At 45.2% G+C, this 27,159-nt stretch overlaps 2 protein-coding genes across 2 annotated transcripts in view; both read right to left on the bottom strand.

Moving 5' to 3' along the window:
- mboat2b (membrane bound O-acyltransferase domain containing 2b) overlaps window positions 1-24,849 on the bottom strand; it is a 96,804-nt gene extending 71,955 nt beyond the window's left edge. Inside the window, exon 1 of the mRNA XM_078399229.1 lies at window positions 24,766-24,849. Within this exon, the coding sequence (XP_078255355.1) occupies window positions 24,766-24,849 (84 nt within the window). The remainder of the gene's footprint in view (window positions 1-24,765) is intronic.
- kidins220b (kinase D-interacting substrate 220b) overlaps window positions 1-27,159 on the bottom strand; it is a 294,629-nt gene that overhangs the window by 172,492 nt on the left and 94,978 nt on the right. The window lies entirely within an intron of this gene.

The raw sequence follows: 27,159 nt of genomic DNA, 5'->3' as shown, positions 1-27,159 counted from the left end.
CAAAACATCCTTTAATTCTGAGGCTATGACCTCCAGTCCTAGACTCTCTCACTAGTGGAAACATCCTCTCCACATTCACTCTCGCCATGCCTTTCACTATTCTGTACGTTTCAATGAGATCCCTCCTCAATCTTCTAAACTCCAGCGAGTACAGGCCCAGTGCCGTCAAACGCTCATGACATGTTAACCTACTCATTCCTGGGATGATTCCTGTGAACTTCCTCTGGAACCGCTCCAGAGCCAGCACATCCTTCCTCAGATATGGTGCCCAAAATTGCTCACAATATTCCAAATGCGGCCTGACTAGCGCCTTATAGAAACTCAGCACTACATTCCTGTTTTTGTATACAAACCCATTCAAAATAAATGCTAGCATTTCAGAGAGTGTAGGTCATATCTTCAGGTTTCTTCTCCCCCTCCATCCTCACCAACAAGGAAATAATGCACCTTCAATGTCCACACTCGCTGACCCAAGTTTGTGATTCCTTTCTCTAGTTGCAGTACATGTGGACATTCATTTACAATTTCATCAACTACGATACAGTCTGATCATCACATTTTCACTTCAATGCTGAGAACTCTGTTGGAATTGGATCCTGGATCCTAGCCCCCAACCCCCCCCCCGCCTATTTCCGCACTGTATCTCTAAACTAAACTATCTCAAAATCATGGCCCATGGCATGGAGGTTCCATCAGAAAATTTGAATACCAATGTCTTTTTGAAAGGTGGTGGAAATAAACAGGAGGTAATCTTTTTAGAGCTTTCTTGGAGCATTCGCCAATTGGCATGAAATTTCCAGTTAAGATACGTAACACATATATAATTGACGTAATAAACCCCTGCATTATCGCTGTGAGAGAACAGCTATATGGGTTAGAGAAATTTACTGATCCAGAAATGGCACGTTGATACCCCAAAATATGAGATAAGAAATAAAATTCCCTCTTATGGAGTTGTTGGGAGAAAAAGGAAAAAACCCCAACAAGTTTAATACACAAAATGCAAAAGAACCAGGTTTGGCTTTTTCTTACTTGTTTCAACTTGTGTTTCTTGACACATACACAGGTAAAGTGGCTGTGTTCATTTGGCTGCCTCACATCCTTTTACCACAAGCGTTTCATATTATTTACCCCCAAGATGTCTGACAGCAAGTTAAATTACAAGTTGTAAGTTTAAACAACCATATAAAATAATTGAACTGGATGTAAAACGTGATATTATATAAAGGAGAAAAACTAATAGCTAAAGTTGTGGTGCTGGCTACACCATCTGCAGTTGCTTATCTCCAAATGCATTTGCGAGCCACTTGAGAGATTGCCTCATCAGTTTCTAAAGCAAACCTCTTAATGTGGCCATTGACCGTGAACAAGCAGTTGCATTACTGTCGAGAAAAAATAGCATCACACAAGAACGAGGAATGCAAATGTTGTTCCGCTGTTTAAGGGAACGATTGCAGATTGCCACGATGAATTTCCATTTCAACCCAGCAATGGAGTGAAATGGAATGTAGAATAGTTAATTATGGAGCTTTAATGGGAGCTTTGCAACCAGTTTTTTTAAAAGAGTGCTATGCACCATGGTGCTACAAGATAGACAAAGGGTAACACAGGCTAAATGCAAGACAAAGGCCTACTCTTATTATTAAATCTATAGTATGCATACAAAAGTCTGGGGGCAACACTAGAGCTGTTTGATCATTGCACTCTTCTATGACCTATTAAGAACAGGACTTTTAACATTGGCTGACAGTCTGCTCCACTGATCCACCCATCCACCCCCGCCAAGTAATTGAAAAGAACATCTCCCCTCATTGTTTTATGAACCCTTATTAACCGACTTCTGAAACAAAACAACGTACACTGTGCCAACCTATAACATTTCTAAGAAAAACATAGATACCAAACGTCAGTTATTTAGCTAAAGTCTGAAAGCATGAAGCCAGGAGTTAGACGACTTTTAGATGCTCTTTTTTCTCCATTCCCTGCAGACAACTCTCATATTTCTAAAGACAGAAACAAAGAGCTGGAGTAACTCAGCGGGACAGGCAGCATCTCTGGAGAGAAAGAATGCGTGACGTTTCAGGTCAAGACCCTTCATCAGACTGGTTAGGGATAAGGGAAACAAGAGATATAGATGGCGATGTGGAGAGATAAAGAACAATGAATGAAAGATACACAAACAAGTAACGATGATAAAGGAAACAGGCCATTGGTAGATGTTTGTAGGGTGAAAATGAGAAGCCAGAGCGACTTAGGTGGGGGAGGGATAGAGAGAGAATGCCGGGTCTGCCTGAAGAGAGAAATCAATATTCATACCACTGGGCTGTAAGCTGCCCAAGCGAAATCCCACTCGATGTGGAATGTGTGGATGCTGGGAGAAAATCATTGTTCAGGATAATGGCACAGAAATAGATAACCGGGGCACTTAAGTTGAAAGGCAAATATCTTGTAAGTGTAAGATAGACACAAAATACTGGAGTAACTCAGCAGGACAGCTAGCATCTCTGGAGAGAAGGAATGGGTGATGTTTCAGGTCGAGACCCTTCTTCAGACTGATCAGTCACCCAAAACGTCACCCATTCCTTATCTCCGGAGAAGCTGCCCGACTGCTGAGTTACTCCAGCATTTTGTGCCCATCTTCAATTTAAACCAGCATCTGCAGTTCTTTCCTACATATCTTGGACGTGTTCTTAAATGTGCATTATTTCAAATTGCTACACTGTAGTAACAAGAGTCTGCAATTTGATAATAGTCAGTGAAGAATCTATTCGGTTACATTTTACACTGAAGCTGCTTTGTTGATGGTGAAGCATCTATCCTCTATCTGAATGTAATTTATCAACTCGAGTAGGTTTATTCTTTCACATTGTTTGGATGGGAAGTCAACTGAGCATTTTATGAAGGCTGCGATTCTTGATTTTTGTTCAATGTTGATTTTAATTTTTGCTTGGTTTACTTCAACAGGTGTACAGTGCAGAGCATATTGACTGGTTGCATCACGGCCTGGTTCGGCAACTTGAACGCCCAGGAGCGGAAAAGACTGCAAAAAGTTGTATACACTGCCCAGTCCATCACCGGCCCTGACCTCCCCACCATCGAAGGGATTTATCAGAGTTGCTGCTTCAAAAAGGCAGCCAGCATCACCAGAGACCCACACTATCCTGGCCAAACACTCATTTCACCCCTGCCATCAGGAAGAAGGCACAGGAGCCTGAAAACTGTAACGTTCAGGTTCAGGAATTGCATCTTCCCTGCAGCCATCAGGCTATTAAACACTACAACCTCAAATAAGCTCTGAACAACAATAGACTATTATTATTATTATTATTATTATTGCACTACTATTGTTTGTTTGCTTTTTGAGAATGTGTATGTGTGATATAGGCCGACCCGCCGAGGCATGGACTCCACAAGACCCCTGAAGGTGTCCTGCGTGGTATCTGGCACCAAAACATTAGCAGCAGATCCTTCAAGTCCTGCAAGTTGCGAGGTGGAGCTGCCATGGATCGGACTTGTGGATCCAGCACATCCCACAGATGCTCAATCAGATTGAGATCTGAAGAATTTGGAGACCAGGGCAACACCATGAACACTTCATCATGTTCCTCAAACCATTCCCGAACAATATGTGCAGTGTGGCAGGGCACATTATCCGGCTGAAAAAGGCCACTGCCATCAGGGAATACCATTGCCATGAAGGGGTGTACCTGGTCTGCCACGATGTTTAGGTAGGTGACACGGATCAAATTGACGTCCATATGAATGGCTGGACCCAGGGTTTACCAGCAGAACATTGCCCAGAGCATCACACTCCCTCCACCGGCTTGTCGTCTTCCCACAGTGCATCCTGGTGCCATCACTGCCCTCACGCATCGATGAGCCTTGGGCGCCCAACACCCTGTCGCCGGTTTGTCCCTCCTCGGACCACTGTCGGAAGGTACTCACCACTGCTGACTGAGAACACCCCACAAGCCTTGCCATTTCAGAGATGCTCTGACCCAGTCATCTGGCCATAACAATTTGGCCCTTGTCAAAGTCGCTCGGGTCTTTACTCCTGCCCATTTCTTCTGCATCCAACACATCAACTTCAAGTTTCTCCCTAAATATATCTCACCCCTTGACAGGTGCCATTGTAACAAGATATTCAATGTTATTCACTTCACCTATCAGTGGTCATAATGTTTTGGCTCATCGGTATATATATATATATATATATATATATATATATATATATATATATACCTTGTGTGTCCCCATGATTCCAAGAGCGATGCTGTCGGAAGCACTAGCTTCTGGTAGGGCCACCCATGGCGGTAAGGTCATGGATGAGTGTCCGGACTAAGAACAATCCAACCTACAAGACCTCAACGGCAGACCAGGCGGACGAAGTTATCTTGAACTCAACGGCTGTGAAGGCGGATGAATGCTGCAACAGATCTATCAGCTCCAATCGCCTTGGTTCACATGCCATTGGAATTAGTTGATTGATTTGTGAAGGACCGTGTGCTTCTTGGAGTGCAACATCAAGTACACGTTAAACAAAACTCACGCACAGGCGTCTTCGTTCTGTGAGCAGCACAAAACTTCACTCAAGACTTTCGGCGATGGGGGAAGGGTGACGGGAGCAGGCTACGTGATGGCTGGGAGCTCCTAGTCAAGAACCGGCACGGAAGCAGTGAATACTTGATTCAATCGCTACAACGGAACGTAGACCATCATCCTCGACCTCGAGGGATAGCCACGACGACGACAACGACAGTGTACTATGTTTACATATCCTGTTGTGCCAATGAAATGTTGGCCTTCATAACAAGAGGAGTTGAGTATAGGAGCAAAGAGGTCCTTCTGCAGTTGTACAGGGCCCTAGTGAGACTGCACCTGGAGTACTGTGTGCAGTTTTGGTCTCCAAATTTGAGGAAGGATATTCTTGCTATTGAGGGCGTGCAGCGTAGGTTTTCTAGGTTAATTCCCGGAATGGCGGGACTGTCCTATGTTGAAAGACTGGAGCGGCTATGTTTGTATACACTGGAATTTAGATGGATGAGAGGGGATCTTATCTAAACATATATGATTATTAAGGGGTTGGACACGTTAGAGGCAGGAAACATGTTCCCAATGTTGGGGGAGTCCAGAACCAGGGCCCACAGTTTAAGAATAAGGGGTAGGCCATTTAGAACAGAGATGAGGAAAGACTTTTTCAGTCAGAGAGTTGTAAATCTGTGGAATTCTCTGCCTCAGAAGGCAGTGGAGGCCAATTCTCTGAATGCTTTCAAGAGAGAGCTAAATAGAGCTCTTAATGATAGGGGGGTCAGGGGGTATGGGGAGAAGGCAGGAACGGGGTACTGATTGAGAATGATCAGCCATGATCACATTGAATGGTGGTGCTGGCTCGAAGGGCCAAATGGCCTACTCCTGCACCTATTGTCTATTGTGCTGCAGCAGGTAACAATTTCATTGTTCTATCTGGAACATATGACAATAAAACACTCTTGACTTTTGATTCTAAAGAGGTAAAATATGAAATTTTAATCATTGTAGTTTGCCTCTGATTAAAAAACAAAAATTCCTTGCATATATGAATGAAAATAGTTGATTACCAGTTATCATGCATTTTATAAATGGATTGAAGTGCCATTAAAAGTCTTTGTGCAACAAACTGTTTTTGATTCCTTTAAAATCTTTCTTTATTTTCAAGCAATCGTCCTATTTATTGTTGTTGGCTTGGGTTTATTATTAGAGCTTGGGTTGTGTGGCTGAATGTTGAACAGCAGAAAGTCGTTCACCCAGAGTAGTAAAATTTAATGCGATTCGTATTATGCATTTACACACTGGGCAGGGATAGCCAAAAGCTAGAAACCTGTCCTGATGACTTGATTATGCAGCAATACTCTCTTTTTTCCCCGCACAGGTGTGGGGGTTGGGGTAAGGAACTGAGGTTAAATGTAAATTCCACACCCATCTTCAGCTAACACACTCTGCAATCGTTACTTCTCTTTCAAAACATGTTGCAGATGATGTGACTGATGTGACGAGTCTGGTCAGGCCTGCCAACACTTGTCGTTTCCATTGCCCTGCGAAGTTTGCTTCTGCCCTACCTGCTTGCTGACTGTACGAGCATCCCCATTCGTAATAATAATAATAATATAATAAGCATCTATTTTATATAGCGCCTTACCAGGAGCTCAAAGCGCTTTACAAAAACAATCATAACATAAAAACAAACAGACAAACTATCCTAACGGAGAAGCGGCGAATAAACAGCGCCAGCGTCCTCTCACGTCAGGGTCCGGCAGTAGACAACAAAAAGCACAGGTGATAGGAAGGAACTGCAGATGCTGGTGTATAACCAATACAGACACAAAATGCTGGAGTAACTCAGTGGGTCAGGCAGCATCTCTGGAGAAAAAGGATTGGTGACGTTTTGGCTTGGGGCTTCTCTTCAGACTGAAAGTATTGGGTGTGGGGGAAGGGGGTAGCTAGAGGCGAGAAACGACCGGGGCAAATGGGGCCAGTGACAGATGACCTCGGGCAGGGTGGTGGTTCCCTGGTCGGCCAGTTGTTGGCTAGGGAAGGTAAGATCCCAAGGGAGATACAATGTGGTGAACTGTGGAACTGGTTAAAAAGCTAGAAGGGAAAGGGAGGGGAAGGGAGTGTTGGTAGAAGTCACTTAAAATTAGAGAATTCAATGTTCATACTGCTGGGTTGCTAACCCCCCCTCCCATTCTGACATTGACCTTTCTGGCCTGGGCCTCCTCCTTTGCCAGAGTGAGGCCACATGCAAATTGGAGGAACAGCGCCTCCTATTCCACTTGTGTGGCTTACACTCCAGCCATATGAACATTGAATTCTCTAATTTGAAGTAATTTCTACTAGCACTCCCTTACCCCATTTCCTCCCTCCCTCTTTGCTCCCTTCCTCCACCCTAGTTGTTTAACCAGTTCCACAGTTCACCATATAATCAAGTCTACTCGCCATTCAATCACGGCTGATCTATCTCTCCCTCCTAACCCCATTCGCCTGCCTTTTCCCCCCATAACCTCTGACACCTGCACTAATCAAGAAGCTATCTATCTCTGCCTTAAAAATATCCACTGACAGCCTCCACAGCCTTCTGTGGCACAGAATTCCACAGATTCGCCACCCTCTGGCTATAAAAATTTCTCCTCATCTCCCTCCTAAAAGAACATCCTTTAATTCTGAGGCCAAGACCTAAACTCTCCCACTAGTGGAAACATCCTCCCCACATCCACTCTATCCAAGCCTTTCACTATTCTGTATATTTCAATGAGGTCCCCTCTCATTCTTCTAAACACCAGCAGTGCCAACAAACTCACCAGAGGGTAACCTACTCATAGTCCTCTTTAACATAGTATATTTCACATAGTCCAATCCTTTGGGTCTGAAAGCCGATGTCGGCCTTTGTCAAATGGATTGCTACTGGTGTGCACTAATCACTTGCAGCAGTAAATGCAGTTTTAATGGACTAGTTAGGTGTATTTACACTTGAATTTCTCAATATAGTTGTTGCAATTTGTACAATTTCACTTTTGTAAAGCTGATTACAATTGATCTCATTACAATTGACCAAATGTTCAGCTATTATCTTTGTTGGCCAGAGGTCATGACTTTCCTCCTTTCAGCCTCACTCCATTTTTGAATAAAGGAATTGAAAAAGCCTTAACTAAAGGAATTAAAAGGCTGGAGCCTTTCTGGGATCTGGGCAATTTTGGTGCATCTCATCCAATTCAGTCATCGTCTCTGCAGCCATTTTCCTTTAGTAGACAAGATGGTGCCTAACCCAAGCGACTATTTGTGCGCTGGCCACAGAAGCGGATCTGCAATCACGCATTACAACCACTCCACACTTTCAAATCTCTACTCCTGCGGCAACATTTCTTAATTTAACAGTAATCTCTATACGGAATGGCTCGATTGTAATCATGTACTGTCTTTCCGCTGACTGGTTAGCATGCAGAAAAGTCTTTTCACTGTACCTCAGTACACTTGACAATAAACTAAACACCCTAGGATACTAGGCAGAGCAGTTGCCATACCAACTGTGATGCATTTGGATAGGATGCTTTCTATGGCACTTCTATTGAAATCGTTATGAGTCATTGGAGACATGCTGAATTTCCTGAAGCTATCAAGAGAGCTGTGGTGTCTAAATATACTTGTGGCTGAGGGAAATATTTGGACTAGAGGCAAGTCTCGTGATAAAGAACCACGCGCAGGGATGTCTGTTATTGTTGATTGTCCGTTGTAACCAAGTAAGGTATTTTCATTGTATAAGAAGATAACTGCAGATGCTGGTACAAATCGAAGGTTTTTATTCACAAAATGCTGGAGTAACTCAGCAGGTCAGGCAGCATCTCGGGAGAGAAGGAATGGGTGACGTTTCGGGTCGAGACCCTTCTTCAGACTGATGTCAGGGGGTGGGCTTTTCATACAATTTTCATTGTATGTACTATAATTGAAACAAAGAACTGCAGATGCTGGTTAATACACAAATGGACACAAAGTGCTGGAGTAACTGAGCAGGTCAGGCTGCATCACTGGAGAACATGGAGAGGTGACTTCAGGAGCTGTCTTCAGACTGATTCAGTCTGCTGAGTTACTGCAGCACTTTGTGACGTTTCACCTTAAAACTAGGCACCAATGCCGCTGGTCTGCACCAGCGAGCCCTTCTTCACCAGCTGCCACACGGTCTTGTGACATGGCTGTTGTTGCGGCTCAAGTCGTGTCCCTGGGAACAGCGCTTTCCTCAGGCCGCCACCACCGACAGGACACGCTCGGTCACTGTGGGGCTCTCTCCCCTCCCACCTGCTTCTTCCTGTCGGCTTTGTCTGCTCCCTGCTTGACCGTGTTGCTCTGTCCGCTCGGCCTCTTCCCCTCCTCCATTGCTGCACCTTCCTCCTTCATCCTCCAGTCACAGACATCCTCCAAGGAGGAGCATGTGGGCAGGAGGAGGATACAGTGAAGGGGGGTGGGGGGGGGCAGCGAGAGAGGCTGAGCAACATGAAGTGAGGAAGAGACAAAGCGACAGCTGACAGGAAGAAGCAGCAGCATGTGAGAGGCTTGGGAGCCCCATGGTGACAGAGTGCCGCCTGTCAGTGGTGGTGGCCTGAAGAAAGCGCTGTCCCCAGAAGCTACAATGTGGGCCGCAAAGTTCGCCGCTTCAAACGGATTGCGCGGTGGGTGACGAATGGCTCGTTGCCGCACCTTGCGAGCCGGAAGCCGGGGGTTTTAACGACCGTGGAGGCAGTGGTGCGAGCTGGGGGTAGCATCGTAGGCCGGTCCACTATAATCAAGATCTGCCACAGGCAACAATGGTCCAATTCTATACTGCTATCATTGAGTCCGTCCTCACCCTCTCCATCATGGTCTGGTTTGGCTCAGCCACCAAGCACGATATCCAGAGGCTGCAATGGATCGTTCGCACAGCTGAGAAGGTTGTTGGATGCAACCTTCCCCCCATTGACGAACTGTATACTGCAAGTGCCAGGAAGTAAGCGGGCAAGATCATCTGTGACCCCTCTCACCCTGGCCACAAACTCTTTGAAGCACTTCCCTCTGGAAGGCGACTCCGGGCTGTCAAAGCAGCCACAGCCAGACATAAAAACAGCTTTTTTCCACGAGTGATAGTTCTACTTAATAACCAAAGTCTCTAGTCTCTTTTTTGCTCTTGTTTATTTTCACCCACATGTTTAGACCGTAATGTTGTATCCTTATTGTTTTGATGCGTTTATGCTTTATTCTTAATTGTTAACTGCATGTTTGTGTTGTCATTTGTGAGTGAAGCACCAAGGCACATTCCTTGTATATGCATACTTGGCCAATGAACTTATTCATTCATTCATTATAAAGGGGTCTGTGGAAACGAGGCCTTACTGTAGGTTCTTTCTGTTCTGGTCTTGTGCACGTCTACATTCATCAGATCATCACAGGCATTCCTTAAGCAGTCTTTTTCCCCAGGCACTAGAGTTCCCTTCTGTTCTTTATTCTTTTTAAGATCCTTGATGAAACCTGTGACTATTTCCTTGGCTTTTGGTGTGGTAGGATTCAGGGGGGCCATGCACATTATTCAAGTCAAGGATCCAAGACACAATGGGGAGCAACAGGTGATGCGAATCTTATCACTGGAGTCAATAGACAATAGGTGCAGGAGCAGGCCATTCGGCCCTTCGAGCCAGCACCGCCATTCAATGTGATCATGGCTGATCATTCTCAATCAGTACCCCGTTCCTGCTTTCTCCCCATACCCCCTGACTCCGCTATCCTTAAGAGCTCTATCTAGCTCTCTCTTGAATGTATTCAGAGAATTGGCCTCCACTGCCCTCCGAGGCAGAGAATTCCAGATTCACAACTCTGACTAAAAAAGTTTTTTCTCATCTCTGTTCTAAATGGCCTACCCCTTATTCTTAAACTGCAACCCATGGTTCTGGACTCCCCCAACATTGGGAACATGTTTCCTGCCTCTAACATGTCCAACCCCTTAATAATCTTATACGTTTCGATAAGATCCCCTCTCATCCTTCTAAATTCCAGTGTATACAAACCTAGTCGCTCCAGTCTTTCAACATATGACAGTCCCGCCATTCCGGGAATTAACCTAGTAAACCTACGCTGCACGCCCTCAATAGCAAGAATATCCTTCCTCAAATTTGGAGACCAAAACTGCACACAGTACTCCAGGTGCGGTCTCACTAGGGCCCTGTACAACTGCAGAAGGACCTCTTTGCTCCTATACTCAACTCCTCTTGTTATGAAGGCCAACATGGAGTGAAGGAGAGCAAAGTGGCGAGTGAATTAGAGGGTTGAAGGATACAGATAAGAAATTAATTTTGCTTGATGTTTCTCAGTAGGATGATTAAGAGATGTTTTTTGTTGAATAGCAGTAAATTCATGACCGCATTCCAGGTTAGTTTTTATTCATTGCTCCGTTGCACATAATTGGGGGTTTTGGTGGCCAAAACTCAAGGTTTATTCAAATCTAACCTTGGGGGGAAAATATGGTTTATTTTGCACTATAAGGTAATTAAATTATTAGGAGATTTGCACACCCTTTTTATTTTGCTTTTTCATGTGGTATGGAGGAGTTACAGTTTAGAAATATGAAAAGGAACTGCAGATACTGGTTGAAACCGAAGATAGATACAAAAAGCTGGAGTAACTCAGCGGGACTGGCAGCATCTCTGGAGAGAAGGAATGCGTGACGTTTCGGGTTGAGACCCTTCTTCAGACTGGTTAGGGATAAGGGAAACGAGAGATAAAACCGGTGACGTGGAGAGATAAAGAACAATGAATGAAAGATATGCAAAAAAGTAACGATGATAAAGGAAACAGGCAATTATTAGCTTTGTAGGGTGAAAATGAGATGCTAGTGCTACTTGGGTGGGGGAGGGAGAACGAGAGGGTATGCCGGGGTTACCTGAAGTGAGAGAAAATCAATATTCATACCACTGGGCTGCAAGCTGCCCAAGTGAAATATGAGATGCTGTTCCTTCAATTTGCATTTAGCCTCACTCTGACAATGGAGTAGACCGAGGACAGAAAGGTTCGTGAAGGAATGGGAAGGAGAATAAAAATGTCCAGCAACCGTGGAGGCTGTCAGTGGATATTTTTAAGGCAGAGATAGATAGCTTCTTGATTAGTGCAGGTGTCAGAGGTTATGGGGGGAAAAGGCAGGCGAATGGGGTTAGGAGGGAGAGATAGATCAGCCGTGATTGAATGGCGAGTAGACTTGATTATATGGTGAACTGTGGAACTGGTTAAACAACTAGGGTGGAGGAAGGGAGCAAAGAGGGAGGGAGGGAAGGGGGTAAGGGAGTGCTAGTAGAAATTACTTCAAATTAGAGAATTGAATGTTCATACGGCTGGATTGCAAGCTACACAAGTGGAATAAGAGGCGCTGTTCCTCCAATTTGCGTGTGGCCTCACTTTGGCAATGGAGGCCCAGGCCAGAAAGGTCAATGTCGGAATGGGAAGGGGGTTAGCAACCCAGCAGTAGGAACATTGAATTCTAATTTTAAGCAATTTCTACCAACACTCCCTTCCCCTCCTTCCCACATTTAACCTCAGTTCCTTACCCCAACCCCCCCACCCGTGCGAAAAAAGAAAGAGTATTGCAGCATAATCACGTCATCAGGACAGGTTTCTAGCTTTTGGCTATCCCTGCCCAGTGTGTAAATGCATAATACAAATCGCATTAAATTTTACTACTCTGGGTGAATGACTTTCTGCTGTTCAACATTCAGTCACTCAACGCAAGCTCTAATAATAATCGCAAGCCAACAATAATAAATAGGAAGATTGCATGGAAATAAAGAAAGATTTTAAGGGAATCAAAAACAGTTTGTTGCACAAAGTCTTTTATCCATTTGTAAAAAAAATGATAATTGATAATCAATTATTTTCATCCATATATGCACAAAGTTTTTTTTAAATCCAAGGCAAACTACACTGATTAAAATTTCATATTTTACCTCTTTAGGATAACAAACCATGCAAAATTTAAAATCAACATTGAACATAATGAACATAAAGGGCGGCACAGTAGCGCAGCGGTAGAGTTGCTGCTTTACAGCGAATGCAGCGCCGGAGACTCAGGTTCGATCCTGACTACGGGTGCTGCACTGTAAGGAGTTTGTACGTTCTCCCCGTGACCTGCGTGGGTTTTCTCCGAGATCTTCGGTTTCCTCCCACACTCCAAAGACGTACAGGTATGTAGGTTAATTGGCTGGGTAAATGTAAAAATTGTCCCTAGTGGGTGTAGGATAGTGTTAATGTACGGGGATCGCTGGGCGGCACGGACTTGGAGGGCCGAAAAGGCCTGTTTCCGGCTGTGTATATATGATATGATAATCAAGAATCGCAGCCTTCATAAAATGCTCAGTCCCACCCAAACAACGTGAAAGAATAAACCTACTCGAGTTGATAAATTACATTTCGATAGAGGTAAAGTGGATGCTTCACCATCAACAATATAGCTTCAGTGTAAAACGTAACCGAATAGATTCTTCACTGACTATTATCAAATTGCAGACTCTTGTTACTACAGTGTAGCAATTTGAAATAATGCACATTTAAGAACACACGTACATGATAGACAATAGACAATAGACAATAGGTGCAGGAGTAGGCCATTCAGCCCTTCGAGCCAGCACCGCCATTCAATGCGATCATGGCTGATCACTCAATCAGTACCCCGTTCCTGCCTTCTCCCCATACCCCCTCACTCCGCTATCCTTAAGAGCTCTATCCAGCTCTCTCTTGAAAGCATCCAACGAACTGGCCTCCACTGCCTTCTGAGGCAGAGAATTCCACACCTTCACCACCCTCTGACTGAAAAAGTTCTTCCTCATCTCCGTTCTAAATGGCCTACCCCTTATTCTCAAACTGTGGCCCCTTGTTCTGGACTCCCCTAACATTGGGAACATGTTATCTGCCTCTAATGTGTCCAATCCCCTAATTATCTTATATGTTTCAATAAGATCCCCCCTCATCCTTCTAAATTCCAGTGTATACAAGCCCAATCGCTCCAGCCTTTCAACATACGACAGTCCCGCCATTCCGGGAATTAACCTAGTGAACCTACGCTGCACGCCCTCCATAGCAAGAATATCCTTCCTCAAATTTGGAGACCAAAACTGCACACAGTACTCCAGGTGCGGTCTCACCAGGGCCCGGTACAACTGTAGAAGGACCTCTTTGCTCCTATACTCAACTCCTCTTGTTACGAAGGCCAACATTCCATTGGCTTTCTTCACTGCCTGCTGAACCTGCATGCTTCCTTTCATTGACTGATGCACTAGGACACCCAGATCTCGTTGAACTCCCCCTTCTCCTAACTTGACACCATTCAGATAATAATCTGCCTTTCTATTCTTACTTCCAAAGTGAATAACCTCACACTTATCTACATTAAACTGCATCTGCCATGTATCCGCCCACTCACACAACCTGTCCAAGTCACCCTGCAGCCTTATTGCATCTTCCTCACAATTCACACTACCCCCCAACTTAGTATCATCTGCAAATTTGCTAATGGTACTTTTAATCCCTTCGTCTAAGTCATTATAAGTCATGATATGTAGGAAATAACTGCAGATGCTGGTTTAAATTGAAGATAGGCACAAAATACCAGAGTAACTCAGCAGGACAGAGACAGCATCTCTGGAGAGAAGGAATGGGCGATGTTTCGGGTCAAAACGTCACCCATTCCTTCTCTCCAGAGATGGTGCCTGTCCCGCTGAGTTACTCTAGCATTTTGTGTCGATCTTACACTTACAAGATATTTGCCTTTCAACTCAAATGCCTCAGTTATCCATTTCTCTGCCATTATCCTGAACAATTATTTTTTCCTAGCACCCACACATTCCACATCCAGTGGGATTTATTTTCCGAGTTGTGGTGGGGAAGGGAGAAAAGAGGTGCAAAAATAGTTTTAAACGAATAGTAAAAAGAAAAAGAAATTACTTTCTTGTGGCACTCAAATGATTCACACCAATTAATATTGATTGTATTTCAAAAGAAATGATATGGGCCAACTGAAGGGCAGCTGCTGCCCTGGTGAGAAGGGTTAACACTGAAATACTTTTCAACCGGCCTTGCACTTTGCAAGGCAATCTGAATATAAACATACAATATTCGCTGCAATTGAAATGCTTAAAACAAACTGAAGTTATTACATTCAGCTGAATGCCCCGATAGGCAAATATACAATATTCAGAAGGGCAACAATGACAAATATTCTTCTCACAAAGTGCTGAAGGAACTCAACTTCATGAAAAATATATCAATTTTCCTCACAATGAATGCAAAAAAGAATGTGTTTACCTATTATGCGAATACAAGTGCAAAGTTGCTCAAGATGAATACATTAAAAATGCATTCCTGAATTATTCAGTCATGGTAACAGGTAGTCACCCACAGACTTATTCGGAGTTAAAGATTAAGAATAAAGTTTTAATTTACCCTTATTAAATAAATGCAATACATTTTGGTGGACTTGGATGCAAGCTATTGAATAAGTGTGCACTCTGAAATACAAATCCAGCCACGCAAGCAATTATTTTTTTGCTCTTTGCTCCACTGAAAGTCTTTCAGCAATCCCTTTGCAGCTACCAGTGCTAAAAAAAACCCAACTTAATTGCTTCTCTCTGCCTTTCGGAATGAAAATCTTCCAATTTATCTTATCTGGTTCACAAACATCTCCACGTCCACCCTGGAGTTAGTCATAAGAAAATAACTGCAGATGCTGGTATGAATCGAAGGTATTTATTCATAAAATGCTGGAGTAACTCAGCAGGTCAGGCAGCATCTCAGGAGAGAAGGGAATGGGCGACGTTTCGGGTCGAGACCCTTCTTCAGACTGATGTCAGGGGGGGCGGGACAAAGGAAGGATATAGGTGGAGACAGGAAGACAGTGGGAGATCTGGGAAGGGGGAGGGGAAGAGAGGGACAGAGGAACTATCTAAAGTTGGAGAAGTCGATGTTCATACCACTGGGCTGCAGGCTGCCCAGGCGAAATATGAGGTGCTGTTCCTCCAATTTCCGGTGGGCCTCACTATGGCACTGGAGGAGGCCCATGACAGAAAGGTCAGACTGGGAGGGGGAGTTGAAGTGCTCGGCCACCGGGAGATCAGATTGGTTAACGCGGACCGAGCGCAGGTGTTGAGCGAAGCGATCGCTGAGTTAGTCATAATTACTCAATGAAAAAGACATACAAAGCTAGTTTAAAACTATTTCCCCAATGTAGAAATAAGGACCACCAGGTATCAAAGTCTTTCCTACCATTATTGCAGAATTTGTGGCAAGATTGAGAGAGATTAAGTTATTTTGATTTCTTACACATTGGATGAAATTAAGCTACAAAAGAGTAACAAATCCCTTGCTTGCTTACAAACGTTTACACGTTATTTATACAAGGTATTTATACAGTCTAAATGCTGTACTGGAAGACAGTGCTATTATTTTATTCCAAGAGAAGCAACAATTATGGAGCTACCAGTGCTAAAAAAAAAAACAACAACTTAATTGCTTCTCTCTGCCTTTCGGAATGAAAATCTTCCAATTTATCGTATCTGGTTCACAAACATCTCCATATCCACCCCAGAGTTAGTCATAATTTCTCAATGAAAAGACATGCAAAGCTAGTTTAAAACTATTCCCTCGAAGTAGAAATAAGAACCACCGGGTATCAACGTCTTTCCTACCATTATTGAGGAATTTGTGGCAAGATTGAGCGAGACCTATCCCACAAGCCAAGCAAAGCCTGCAAACACCACCCAGGGCAGCACAGTGGCGGAGATGCTGCCTTACAGCGCCAGAGACCCAGGTTCAATCCTGACTATGGGTGCTGTCTGTACGGAGTTTCTACTTTCTTCCTGTGATCACGTGGGTTTTCTATGGGTGCTCCAGTTTGCTCCCACACTCCAAAGACATACAGGTTTGCAGGTTAATTGGCCTTTGGTAAAATTGTCCGTGCAGTGTGTAGGATCGTACAGCGTGATTGCCGGTCGGTGCAGATTTGGTAGGCTGAAGTGTCTGTTCCCAAACTGCATCCCTGAAGTTTAAAGACCATAAGCCAATATCTCACAACAATGCAGACCTCGCTGTGTCCCGTCAGTAGTGAAACGGCACACATTTGAGAGTGGTTAGCTGTCAATATTCCAGAAGTATGTGCAGATAAAAGCTCCCACTTGAGTATAATCTATCAATACTTTCCAGTATGAAATCTGACCATCTCCATTGCAGCCATTAACTGGCAAATCATTACACTCGGGAAGGGCCAGGGAATGAGAAATAAAGTTGAAATAATTATCAATACAGGAGGGATTCAATAGCAGCACTCTGACTGAGTTAGTCAATAACCAGTTCAGAAGGACACAACTGCCATGCTAAGTTTGTGACAGGTGGTTAAAAAGTACCCATTTAAAAGGGAAAGAAAATCTATTTCCGATATCTTCAATAATCCATTCATCACACAAGGCTGCCCCTGACTGAAATGGGAGTTACCACAGTACATGCAGCGAGTCAGTCAGTGCAGAGTTTTCACCTCATCACTGTGGGACGCTCGCCAAGCCAGGATGTGCAGTTAAATGTGGAGCTGTTGACCCCGGAGAACGTTGAGGAGCTAAAGAGGGACTACGCATGTTGGAGAACTGTGAAGCCCCTCTTTGACTCCCCGACACTCTGGTGGGAAGCAACAAAGGAGAACATCAAAGGTGTTCAGAGAGCAAGACAGGGTAAGAGGGAATTGTGTCAACTCCAGACAGATTTGCAGCAACTGCTCCTTCTGCAGAAGAGAGGGGTGGATGTGAGGGAGGAACTGAGAGAGTTGAAGGGCCGGCAAGCTCGGCTCTTTACCTCTGAATCCTCCAAGATCATTTCCGGTCCAGGGTCCGCCATGTTGAGCAGGATGAGACGTGATCACATTTCTTCTTCCATAAGGTTCACAGGGGGAGCTCTGTGATCAAAAGCCTTAGGGAGGAGGACGGCTCGGTAACATCCTTGCAGACAGACATGCTAAAGATCTGCAGATCCTTTTATAAAAAGACCACAGACAGCACCGCCTCCCAGAACTTCCTGTCCTCCATCATGGAAGTCTTGGACGACAGCAAGCGGGAGAGTCTGGACCAACCACTGACCCTGGAGGAGCTGACTGGCTCCATCCGTTCCTCTGACTCGAGTAAAACTCCCGGAGGCGATGGCTTACCGGCAGAGTTGTACTCGGCTCTGTGGGACTGGGTGGGCCCGGACCTGCTGGAAGTGTACAACCACATACTTCTAGCCGGCAGCATGTCAGACCCAATGAGGAAGGGCAGCATCACCCTAATCTACAAGCAGAAGGGGGAGATGAATGACATAAGGAATTGGAGACCCATCACATTGTTGAACGTAGATTACAAGATCCTGTCTAAGGCCATCGCTAACCGGGTCAAGTCTGCTCTGGGACAGGTGATCCACCCGGACCAAACCCGTGCTGTACCTGGCAGGAAAATCTCAGACAGCCTGGTGCTGCCGAGAGACACCATTGCCTATGTGCAGGACAGACGGGTGGATGCCTGCCTGGTCAGCTTGGACCAGGAGAAGGCCTTCGACAGCATATCGCACATGTACATGAGGGACGTGCTCTCCAAAATGGGCTTTGGGGAGGGAATCAGGAAGAGGATACAACTGCTCTACACCGATATCTGTAGTGCAGTCCAAATCAATGGGTGGGAATCAGACAGCTTCCCCGTCAGGTCTGGAGTCTGGCAGGGTTGCCCTCTCTCCCCTGTCTTGTTCGTCTGTTGTATTGAACTCTTTGCCGAATCCATCAGGAAGGATGCGAGCATAAGAGGAGTGACATTGACAGGCAGTGGGGGCACTCAGATCAAGGCCTCCCTGTACATGGACGATGTCGCCGTCTTCTGCTCGGATCCAGGGTCAGTCCGCAGATTAATTGGCGTCTGCGACCAGTTTGAGTCGGCCACGGGAGCCAGGGTGAACCGCAGGAAGAGCGAGGCCATGCTCTTTGGCAACTGGCCCGACCGATCTTCCATCCCCTTCACCATCAAGCCTGACTTCTTGAAGGTGCTGGGGATCTGGTTCGGGAGGGGCTGAGTCGTGTGACAAGATTTGGCTGGAGCGGATAGCCAAGGTGGGGAAGAAACTGGAGCTGTGGAAGCAGCGCTCCCTCTCTATCACAGGGAAAAATCTGGTCATCAGGTGTGAGGTGCTCTCAGGGCTGCTGTACTTGGCGCAAGTGTGGCCCGTCCCGCCAAGGGGATCACCCAGGCTGTCTTCCGCTTCATCTGGGGGTCGAGGATGGACCGGGTGCGATGGGCCGCAATGCACAAATCGAGAGACAACGGGGGTAAAAGCGTGCCCAACGTCGCCCTCATCCTGATGGCCACCTTCGTGTGTGCCTACATCAGGTGGAGCGTAGAGCCAAGGCACGTGGGCACCAAGTGCCACTACCTGCTGAGGTTCTACCTGTCCCCGGTATTGCGAAGAATGAGCCTGGCACAGATGCCCCCAATGTACCAATCAGCTGGACATTGCCGCACCATCTGTCATTCGTGGAAAGGTTCTTCCCGACCAACACCTTTGACCACAAGTCCATCGGGCAGTGGTCAGCATGGAACGTCCTGCAGGCACTGCAGGGAAATGACTCCATGGATCCTGTGGCGTGGTTCCCAGAGCAGACTGCCCAGCTTGTCTGGCAAAATGCCTCACCGCCAGAACTCACCAACAAGCACCAAGACCTGGCTTGGCTGGCAGTGAGGGGAGCCCTCCCAGTCAGATCCTTCCTGCACCATCGATACCTCACTACAAGCGCACGCTGCCCTCGGGACGGCTGCTATGGAGAGGAGATGGTTGCCCACCTCTTCGCAGAGTGTGGATTTGCAAGGAGAGGTTTGCAAGGGTTCCTGTCACGATTTATTTTGAACTGCTCTGTCACAGAGGACTCAGTGATTTACGCACTGTTCCCAGGGACGCATTCAGAGACAAGGTCATCAACTCGGTGAAAGACGCTCTTTGGTCTGCCCGAGCTTTGTTGACCTCCCAGCGGAGCGAGATGTCCATCAGGGAATGTTGCCGACTGGCCCATCAAAATAAGGGAAGGGATTTCTTGCCAGGGGGCCCCCATGAGTAGCGAGGGTGGGGAATAAAATTGTGTGATTTGTGTACACAGTATGTCTGTCTAGCATCCGAGAATGTCGGAAGAATTTTTTGCACAGATCCTGTATTGTATATATTTTTTACTTGAGTAAAGTTTATTTGGAATAATAAAAAAAGTATCACCACCAGCATGCTAAATCTCTTGATTCCGAACAGATTTAAGAGTGCAATACCGAGTACATTTCAGTATCATGGTGGGCCATGCAGAAAAACTATATTCCACAAACAACTCTTAACCTCATGACAAGGCATATCGTTCATACAGCCATTACCCCAACCAAGGGAACCAACAATGATTGTTGAACAGCAACATGGTCAGTAAGTGCTAACATGGTTGCACCACAACTGTGCATCATGGCTATGGACACGGCGCGATAAGATGGGGGAAAAATTGTCCCATGACCAAAAGACATGAAACACCTGTATTTCTGCTGAATCGTCATGAATCACGATTAACAATAAATCCACAAGACGAGCTGACTCAAAGAACATTCCCGTTCTCTGCAAAGGAGGAGCCAAGCATAGGACCAAAGGTAAGGTGTATACCAGTTAATGGCTGTTATGGTGGACAGATTTCAGACTGAAAAGTAATTATAGATCATACTCAAAGTTAAGATTTCTTCCATGTTCAGGAAGAACTGCCGAACTGAAGATTTCAGCCTTTTCCTAGTGATCGCCACCATTATGTAAACCCATTATTCATCCAATTCGATTCACTCCAGCAACAGCAAGGAAATAGAACATGGAACAGCACAGGCCCTTCGTCCCACAATGCCTCTGCCGACCATGATGCCAAGTGAATCTCTGCCTGCACATGAACCAATCCCTCCATTCAAATAGTATACTACACTTGAAATGGCAACTGCTAGCAATACATCTGAGAGAAGAATTGGGTGACGTTTCGGGTCGAGACTCTTCCTCAGTCTGAAGAAGGATCCCAACCCGAAACGCCATCCATACCTTCTCTCCAGAGATGCTGCTTGTCCCGCTGAGTAACTCCAGCATTTTGTGTCTATCTTCGATCCTTCCTACACGTACCAATACATTCCAGTTATAGAGCTGAAGGCGTGCTCTGAAACCAGTAGTACCACGAATCAAATAAATAATTGCAGTACAATTACAAAACTGGCATCAACCCAACAAATTGTAAAATTGCCTTAGTATGTCAGGTACACAAAATTCAAAACTAATCCAGCCAGTTACCACCCGATCAGCCCACGATAAATCAAAGTGATACATGGTGTCATTCACTAGGCAATGCAGCTGCAGCAATGAAACTTCAAGCTGCAATTCCTATTGCTCAATCAGAATTCAGATTGGTTAACTTAGTTCCAAAAATCAACACAAAAAAGCACAACGAAAACCGAATTCAAACGAGAGGCATTTTTAGCACTAAAAAATCAAAATAAAACTGAACTGGGTGTGTGGACCTGATAGTTCAGGGTGGAAAAATCTCTCCACTGACTGAAGTGAACTACCTCAGCCCCATCACATCAAAATGCAGTGGCTTCACGGGACACCATGAATCTGTGGAATTCTCTGCCTCAGAAGGCAGTGGAGGCCAATTCTCTAAGAGATAGCTAGATAGAGCTCTTAAGGATAGCGGAGTCAGGGGGTATGGGGAGAAGGCAGGAACAGGGTACTGATTGAGAATGATCAGCCATGATCACATTGAATGGCGGTGCTGGCTCGAAGGGCCGAATGGCCTACTCCTGCACCTATTGTCTATTGTCTACCATCCTTCAATGACCTTTCCTCTACCAGAAGATTATAATTGGGCTTGTTAGAGTCATGCCTCAGCTCAACTTGTGCAAACCAACCAGGTTTTATAGCTGACGGTCCCATTTAACTGTATTTGGCCCTTATCCCTCCAAAGATTTCCTATCCGTGCACCTGCCCAACTGCTTTTTAAATGTCACCATTGTACCCACTTCCTCTGGCAGCTCGTACCATATGCCCACCACATTCTGTGTGAAGAAATTGCCCCTCAGGTTCCATTTAAATCCTTCCCCTCCCACCATAAACCTACACACTCCAATTCTGAACTCTCCCAGACCACCACACCACCCAGCCTCCATTCCATTATCTCCATCTACACTTGATGCTGCATCGGCAAGGCTGCCAGCATAATCAAAGACCAATCTCACCTACCCGGTCATTCCCTCTCCTCCCTCCTCTCCCACCAGGCAAGAGGTACAGAGGTTTGAAAACATACTTCCAGATTCCAGAACAGAGTCTTCCCAGCAGTTATCAGGCAACTGAACTGTCCTTTCACCAGCTAGAGTGCAGTCCTGACCTCCCATCTACTTCATTGGAGACCCTTAAACTACCTTTAATCGGACTTTATTGCACATCAATGTTGCACCACGCACAGAATGTTGTACCCTTCATCCACTACTTAGGATGGCTTGATTGTATTCATGTATAGTCTTTTCTCTGACTGGAAAGCTGTTCACTATACCTTGGACACATGACAATAATAAACTAAACTATCCTGGGGGAAAGACAGTGATCATCTACCTTACCTTTGCCCCTTGTGATTTTATAAACCTCTTGAGTTTGGATGCTGACAATTAAATTCTTCACAATGTAAAACACTACCCACAAGTAACAAAATAAAACCTAACAACCAGAAAGATAACTGACCAAGTCACAAATATTGTAGCTGTGGAAATAGGACAAATCATTATAAATTCCAGTCATTGATCAGAGGCTTTCCACAATCAACAAGGTAGAATATGGTGGGTAATGGAATACTCACTACTCTCCTGAATGAGTACAGCTCTTCCAACATGAGACACAATGTCAGTCAAGGACTTGCAATGCAACAAATTACCAGTCCTTGTTTTTTTTTCTTTTATTGTGTTATCTATTGAGTACTGTGTTTACCAATCTGTAATGCTGCTATGTGAGATAATGTAATTGTTCTGTTTTGGTACACATGACAACTAAATACTCTCTTTGGACGAGGGAATTGAATGCAACATCTCCAGAATCCAACATCTCACAAAACTACAGAATGTTACATTAATTTTGCTCTTTGTTCCACTACAAATTATTCAGCCATCTCTGAAGTTATTTAGATCATTTCCACATTAGATAATGTACTCTTCTCAAGAGCAACTAAGGATGATCAATAACATCTGATTTAACCAACAAAACAGCCACTTTCCATGAATGAATAAAGTAAAACAAAACATACAAGGTGCCTTTAAATGTTTGACTGACCTGACTTGACTGAAACTACCAGTATAACAATATTAAAACTGCCACTGGCAGTGCAATCCAGTTGACAAAGGTGGAGGTATACTGGTACTATTTACACAAGAGAGCCTTCCGCATTACTGACTACATACCATGCATAACAGATGTGCCCTAGTTACTTTTGTAATCAAATCTAAACCCTAAATTCAGGAATGGAATACTTTATTGTCACATGTGACGCACAGTGAAATTCTTTGTTGCATACACAATGTATACAAATTTAACAGATGGCCTGGGGTGGAATGACAAAGAATGCAAGAGTTATAAAAAATGTGGTTACATACACAAAAATCATTGTTCTTCATATAGAATGGGTCACTTTCCAAAGCACAATTGTGAGCATACATCTGTGTGTTTAACTACACACGTGTAAGCTTTAGTCCCTCCTGGGCATTAGGCCATACTGGTATGAATAATGTTCAGGAATACAAAATACAATAAAAGATGGAGGGGGAAATTGCTTTTTTCTGGTACTGAATAGGTCATTTGCATATGTAAATAATTAAAAACTATTCTGCCCAATATTTTAACATACACGACCAACTCAAGTCAAGTCAAATTTATTTGTCACATACACATACAAGATGTGCAGTGAAATGAAAGTGGCAATGCCTGCGGGTTGTGCACAAAAAGAATTACAGTTACAGCATATAAATAAAGTTAATAAGTTACTATTAACCACACTGTAATGTTCAACGCAGATATAATTTCAAAAACATTAAAAGTGAAACATCCAGCCTTACTCAAAACATCATTTGAGTTTGAGTTGGTCACATTTCTAAACTTGGGCATTTCCTAAACTTTTGCAATCAAACATTAGCCGTTAGCGTGTAGGTTTTAAGTGAAGACAGGAGTTAAACCAGAGTTGAAATTAATCTTTGAAAGCACTCGTTACAAAATGAGAAAGTGTCATGAAGAAAAGCATTTGGTGCAAAAGTGGCTAATGTATGATCGGAGAAACATCTCCACAGCTTTATGGGTTGCGCTTACTTCAATATCTACAGATGTGGCAACTATTCTAGTTTGTCGTGGTGCTGCCCTGTGACACATCCAAATGTTCGACACCTCCTGCACCGCACCACCCCATTGGAAAAGCGTGCAAACACACACACAAAGAGGAACCATTCCCCTCGTAAAACAAGAGCACTTCGGCTTCGCACATGAAGCAAACTGAGTGCAAGGTGAACCGGGGGAGCAGCGCGTACAGGCGGCGGCCCTGAGCTCGTTACTATATCTAAATGCAAGGCAAAATATCCCGCCTGGACATAGTTTTTTTTAATTAATTTTTTTTAAAGAGGGGGTTGCAAGGAGGAACGAAGCATAAGTGAACGCCGAATTGAAATGCGGTCAGATTTAATTGCCCGGCGAAGCGAGGCATTGTAGCGAAGCTCCGGGCTGCTGCTCCTGTTCCTCCCCGGGCCGAGCATGCAACTTGCACCGGGCTGCTGCTCCTCCTGCTCCCGCCGCCACCACTCCTCCCCGGGCCGAGCATGCAACTTGCACCGGGCTGCTGCAACTTGTTACCGGGCTGCTGCAACTTGCTACCGGGCTGCTGCTCGTGCCACCACCACTCCTCCTCCTCCTCTTCCCCGGGCCGAGCACGCAACTTGCACCGGGCTGCTGCTCCTCCTGCCGCCACCACTCCTCCCCGGGCCGAGCACGCAACTTGCACCGGGCTGCTGCTCGTGCCACCACCACTCCTCCTCCTCCTCCTCCCCGGGCCGAGCATGCAACTTGCTCTGCAAACTTTTCACGGTGGGGGATAGTAAGCGCACCGGGCATGAGGAGCAACGGGCGGGCACCCGTGAAAAGGCGCACAGCTTCACCTACCTGGTCGACGGACAGGTTAATGGCCTCGCTGAAGGGCTGCAGCAGAGTGGAGCCCGTGGCGCCGCTGTTGCCACTCGAAGCCATGTTTGACAGACAAACGCCGCCTGCTCAAAGCCATAACAACAGCGGAGCCCGCCCCTCGCCGCCCAGTGACTGGCCCGCTGGGCGGCAGGGCGGCGGCTTGGTGGGCAACGCTGGGACCATTGGCCGGCCGCCTTGTCAATCCCCAGCTATCACTTTGTGCACGTTCGTGGTCTTCACAGTTGCATGAATGAAGAGGACAGCAAGACAGCAATGTGTGGCATGCAGGAGGACACTGGCCGGCCTTTGGAAAAGTCAAGATTTTAAATTCTCTTTTGTTGAGCTATTTCTCTTTGTTTTCTCTACTAGACTTTTTGTTTGGAATATTTGTATTGTTGAAAATCTTCAAATTAAGTTAGACAGAAAGTTATGAACCTGAAAAATGAAGATTATTCAGTTTAAACGTTTTAACTCCTCTGCAATTATACCTTTGGCTTATTTATTCAATGCTTCATTGTATATTCACTGGAATGTTATACTGCCTTCGTTAATTAAATTCTCTTGAACCACTGGCCTGGAATCGCCTGCTAATTTGTTAGATTTGTTTTCCCCTTTGTCCCTCAGCTCGAAAATATCAATGCTACAGACTCCTGGGCGACTGATGTCAGAAGGATATCTCAGATCTACCTGAACAGTTCCAGTCGCTAATCGACTGGATTCAAGGATAGAGAAAATCTGTGCAGAAATTGAATAAAAAGGAAAAAAAACAATGAATTGATATGGAAAGTGAAAATGAAAAAAGCATAAAACATCTTGGAACTTAATCGCATGTAGGAATGACACTCCCTGTCCCATTGTAGTAAACATGGGAGTAAGTCCAGAGTAAACATCCTATTGGGGTGTCTGAAGAAGGGTCTCGACCCGAAATGTCACCCATCCTCTCCAGAGATGCTGCCTGACCCCCTGAGTTAATCCAGCATTTTGTGCCTACCTTCGGGTTAAACCAGCATCTGCAGTTCTTTCCTACACTATTGGGATGCATTACAGCTTGGTTTAGCACCAACTCTGCCCAAGATGGCAAGAAATTGGCAAGTGTTGTGGATGTAGCCCGATCCATCACACAAATCAGCCTCCCACTCCCACTGAATGGAGGTAATAGTGTGGTCTCCCCTCAACACTTCATACCGTTGTCGTCGCCAGAAACGTGCGAATATGCTGTATGATTTTACTGCATTGTATGCAAAAACAAAGAATTTCACTGTACCTAGGAACATGTGACAATAAGGACTCGTTGAATCATTGCCTCGGGAAACCAATCAAAATAATCGAGAACCATTTACACCCTCTTCTTTATCGAGAACCATTTACACCCTCTTCTTCTCCCCTCTCCCATCTGTCAGAAGATAAATAGTTTGAAAGTATGTACCACCAGAATCAGCGACATCTCCTTCCCCATTGTCATCAGACTATTGAACGGACCTCCTGAACTGAGGGTGCAGTCCTGCGCCCAATCTATCTCATTGTGACCCTTGCTTTTAAAAACAAATCTGCACTTTTTCTTTCGCTGTAATACTATAACACTGTAAAACTATATTCTGCACTCTGGGTTTTTTTCTCTTTGCACTACCTGTTGAACTTGTATGTGGTTTAATTGTACTTATGTATATATGATTTGATTGGATAGCACGCACACAAATGTTTTCTCTGTATTTGTAACTCAGCACACGGGAAAAATAAATTAACACCAATTTGACGTAGTTTACCGGCATTTCAGAAATGCTGAAATACATGGCACCTCGCTCACAGCCCAGGATGCGTTCCTGGGAATTAAAGCATTAGTGGAATCAGTGCTAACAGGGGCCATGGTAACATTATATAGAGAGATGCGTTACAGACAATTCACCATGCGTCGGGAACCTAATCCAAACCCTGTGCTCCCGGGCACCACACGCCGTGTAGCTGGGAATCTGACACGAATGCCTGCTCACTGCTGGAGGTCTCAGTGGTGGGGTCTACCTGTGAGATCTAATATTGGGCGGGCTGGGCCGCACACTGCAGGGCTCTGACTGCACCCTGGCTGTTCCATTAGGGCACAAGCTGCCCAGATTCTCCAGTCTCCCTCATTACCTCCTCTGTGCAGCAGCAGGGAGGAGGGTAGAAGCGGGTTGGGATCCCGACCCGGCAGCACTATCGATAACGCATGTCTCTTCAATAATAGCCCCTCTTGGTTGGAGATGCTTGTTGCTGTTGCCTCCCACTCTCTCTGCATGCTTGCACTGCCCTCCCCAGCCCAGTGAGTGTATCGCCAGAGAGAAATATCCAGACAGTCGAGCAACACGCAACTGAATAGAGGGCGAAGACGAATAAAGAGTG

Source organism: Rhinoraja longicauda, chromosome 5, assembly GCF_053455715.1.
Source record: "Rhinoraja longicauda isolate Sanriku21f chromosome 5, sRhiLon1.1, whole genome shotgun sequence".
NCBI lineage: Eukaryota > Metazoa > Chordata > Chondrichthyes > Rajiformes > Arhynchobatidae > Rhinoraja > Rhinoraja longicauda.
The sequence above is the reverse complement of the archived record's forward strand: the minus strand, read 5'-3'. Positions and strand labels throughout refer to the sequence as shown.